The sequence below is a fragment of the Rhyacophila brunnea genome, unplaced genomic scaffold (assembly GCF_057557595.1).
Source record: "Rhyacophila brunnea isolate RB1 unplaced genomic scaffold, BYU_Rbru_1.0 scaffold_11, whole genome shotgun sequence".
NCBI lineage: Eukaryota > Metazoa > Arthropoda > Insecta > Trichoptera > Rhyacophilidae > Rhyacophila > Rhyacophila brunnea.
In genome coordinates, this window is record NW_028232763.1 from 1217440 (window position 1) to 1221271 (window position 3832).

The 3832-nt window shown below is 36.6% G+C and overlaps 1 protein-coding gene across 1 annotated transcript; it reads left to right on the forward strand.

The window, feature by feature from the left end:
- Window positions 1-781: 781 nt before the first annotated feature.
- Window positions 782-2436, forward strand: kek3 (leucine-rich repeat, immunoglobulin-like domain-containing kekkon 3 protein). Its single transcript, XM_085960451.1, has one exon. It carries the CDS (start codon window positions 853-855, stop codon window positions 2434-2436), a length of 1584 nt encoding a protein of 527 aa, XP_085816577.1. The 5' UTR covers window positions 782-852.
- Window positions 2437-3832: the final 1396 nt, after the last annotated feature.

The window sequence follows — 3832 nt, forward strand, 5'->3', positions numbered from 1 at the left end:
TTGATTGAAAAAAGGGATTCCAAATTCAAATAACTTTGATTGTTTTACATTGTTTTAAATTACGCCATAGTATATACCTGCCACTGGTAATGCCAATTGGGAGAGCGATAAATATGACCAATCAAATTGCTTCGTGTGTTGATATATTCCACTTGCGTGAGGTGAGTTTAGGTGGACGCTATTTTATAAATTCTTAAAATATGGTCTCTTTAGCACACTCGGCGTAGGTACTTCTTTGTACTTATATAAGTATATATGTATAATTGTATTTTCACTGCTGTTGTATGTTTATCTTATGTTCTCTTTTTATATTTTCATTTTTATCGTTTTTATTACTTTTTTCTTTATAATAATGTTTCTTGTCATGTTGTGAACATCTTAAACTTATAATTTGTAATGTCCACAATTTGTTAAAAAATAAATTGAAATTGAAACTATAGTAGGTATATTTAATAATGGTATAGAGTTTTTTTCATGAAATTTCTTAAAAACCTACTTTTCTTCGTTTGTCAAATTCCATAACACATTCAAGTTCAAAATTTAAATTATAATTTGAAATACTTCCAAACATTGTCAATTGTTATAAAAAATCATGAGTAGGTACCGAGAGAGACTATAATATATTTTTCTAGTATTTATATTTTTGTTATTATATCTTTGATTATTTATGTATTATTATGTTTTGTGTGTGTTCATTGGTAAAAATATACCAATTATAATATTGGTTATCTTATTAAATCATCAATAATTAAATATTATTATTTTTTCTTTAGTTTCAGATGGAATTTCCGCGGCGGAGAGACCTGTGGGCGGTTGGTATAGGCGGAAGTCTTTAGGCGGCGGCGTGCGGCGATGGGCGCCCGTACTCTGCTGCTCGCCGCGCTCTGCGTCCAAGCGCTGCAGGCGCACTGCCCACGACTCTGCGACTGCAAGTGGAAGGGCGGCAAGGAGTCTGTCCTCTGCCCTTCTGCCAATCTTACCAGACTTCCGACTAGACTTGACGCCGGAACGCAACTCCTGGACCTCACTGACAATCCATTATCAGTGATTCCTCGAGACGCATTCGTCGCAGCTGGACTATTGAATCTTCAAAAAGTGTACGTTGCAAAGTGCCGTTTAAAAAATGTGGACAGATTTGCTTTTCGGAAGTTGATTAATCTAGTGGAACTTGATTTGAGTCATAATTTGTTATCTGCAGTGCCCTCGCATGTGTTTGATTCCGTCCCAGAACTGCGTGAACTTAAATTAAGTGGTAATCCAATTCAACGTATAGCCAATGAAGCTTTCTCAGGAGTGCCACAACTTGTTAGACTCGAATTGTCCGAGTGTCGTTTAGGAACCGTGGAGCCACGCGCATTTGGAGGTCTTGAAAACGGACTAGAATGGCTAAAATTAGACCGTAATAGACTGTCTGATGTACGGTCTTCAACAATTACTTCTCTTAAAAGTCTACATGGCTTAGAGCTTGCAAATAATCCTTGGAACTGTACTTGTGGTTTACGACCATTGAGAGAATGGATGTTAAGACAAAATGTTCCATTTGGAACACCTCCTGCATGTCGTTTCCCTACTCGACTCGCCGGAAAACCATGGGATCGTATGGAGTTAGACGAGTTTGCTTGCGCTCCAGAAATCGATCCAGCAGAATCAGAATCAAATGCAGAAGAAGGCGATAATGTTACACTGAGCTGTAGAATAGTGGGTGAGCCGGCACCCAAAGTTTTTTGGTTATCAAGAAATAGAGTCTTAGCAAACTCATCGTCTGCAGGTGGTCGTCGAGCATATTTATTAAAATCACGCGGTGGTTTTGCAAGTCTTACAGTTGTGGGAGCAGAGCCTCAAGACTCTGGTCAGTACACATGTGCTGCAGAAAACCTTGCTGGTAGAGCTGAAGCTGTCGTAAAACTTGCTGTAGCAAAACGTGGTGGTGGCTCTGGAGGAGGTGGTCTTGCTTTGGCTGCTGGGGCAACAGCGGCTTTACTAGTTTTAGCAGTATGTCTTCTTCTTCTTAGTTTAAAAGCAGCACGAGGAAAGCCTAGAGCTCGCCCGCCTACATGTGCTCGGCACAGATCAGACAGCTATGAAAAAATTGAAATGAATCACAAATTTGATAATCGTGTCTCCATGGCGAATAATTTCATAGCAAATGAAGTTGCGCCACTTAGGATGGAATCTGTGGGAGTAACGATATCTGCTGCAAGAAAACGAGGAGACTATCGTCATGTGCCAAGTCAAGATACCGAAGACGAAGCTGAGACTTATGATGAAGAGATGGAAACGCCAACTCCGACACCGACGGGTGAAACAGCGAGCGGCTTGGCGTCTGGGTGGAGAACTCACCATACTATTCCCTGGTCAGAGAGAAGAGATGAGCCAAAAATAGATGACACCGATCTGCACATACCACGGCTTTCGGAATATAGAGAAACTAGGTAAACATATTTATTTTATCCTTGACAATATTTCCGTTTATTGATTAAATTTATATCAATACAAATTTGTTTTTACTATATTTCAGAAATAGATTGATTATTATTTTGGTCTTTTATAATGGCCAAAATGCGTAAAGTTTTAGAAAAAGTAAAAACTAATTCCACTTTTGACTGATGGAGGCTTTCTACTTTGCATGAAAAATTATTTGTGTGAAAAATTATTTTCACTTCGCACAAAGCTGAAAGCTTTCACAGAGCAAGCGCTGATTGCGAAATTATTTTTTTTGAATATTTTGACCCGTCGTGGCTATTCACTTTAAATTAAATATAGGATTTTTTTTTAATATTTTGTGTGTTTTGAAATAATTGTTTTGAGCGCCCATTTGTAAACCTTTATGTGACCTAAATATTATATTCTGTTATGTACTTATTATGAATTGAATAAATATTTAATTTGGTGTGTTTCAAATAACGTTGTTAAATTTACTTTTAAAAGTATATTATAAAATATAACAATGTTACGTATATCCTTTAATTTACTCAAAACAACTACGAATGTATTTTTTCTGACGCTATAACAGGGGTTGAACGTGTGTTTCAAACAGAGACGCTATGTTGGGTCTTCTGCTTTCAGCACTTGAAAGATATTTCTTTAATTAATTAATTGAGTTAGCATTTACTTGGTAGAATTCCATTTTACAAGAAATGAAAACAAACATTTTACAAGAAATAAAAAACCCACTTAGGGTTTTCAAAGTATTAATAATATTACAATTAATAATAATGTAAAAATTCATAATATTGCTGGAACGAATAAGAAAATGTATTCTGTCTCTATCTATACACGTATAGTATTTAAGCAAAGGCAAACGGCCTATCTGAATAGTCTTGATAATGGTGTTACAACCGAAATAGCTATCGACAAACCTTTTTAAAAAAAACCTGTAGAATTTAATATTAATTATATTTTCATTTCTTATATTTCTTTAAATTTTATCAAACCACCAACGCCGAAGTCTTCCCGTATAAAGATTCCCTTCTAATACTAGTAAAAATAAAGCGCTTTATGGATGCTTGACCATCCATACGTGTCTCGTTGGTTAAATTAATCGCTGTCATTATATTCAAAGAAATTAGACAGTATTTGGCAAGTTACACTTGCGATTGAAATTTCTGATAAATAGTAAACCTTTAACAAGTATTTCATTGTTTTACAGACTTGACCTAACACCAGATTCTCTTTCATCCTGCGGACAAAGCTTCAGCCTATTCAATGCAACGGAGTCCCAAAATAAAGTCAACAACAACACCGAAGAAGGAATTGCACAGGCTCTTGTGAGGCGAAGGCTTCCACCAGTTGGCGGAGTCAGACTGTATGGAGACGCCATGCCTTCGTCAGC

Coding starts and splice junctions, on each gene's coding strand:
- kek3 (XM_085960451.1), top strand. CDS start 853: ATGGGCGCCCGTACTCTGCTGCTCGCCGCGCTCTGCGTCCAAGCGCTG.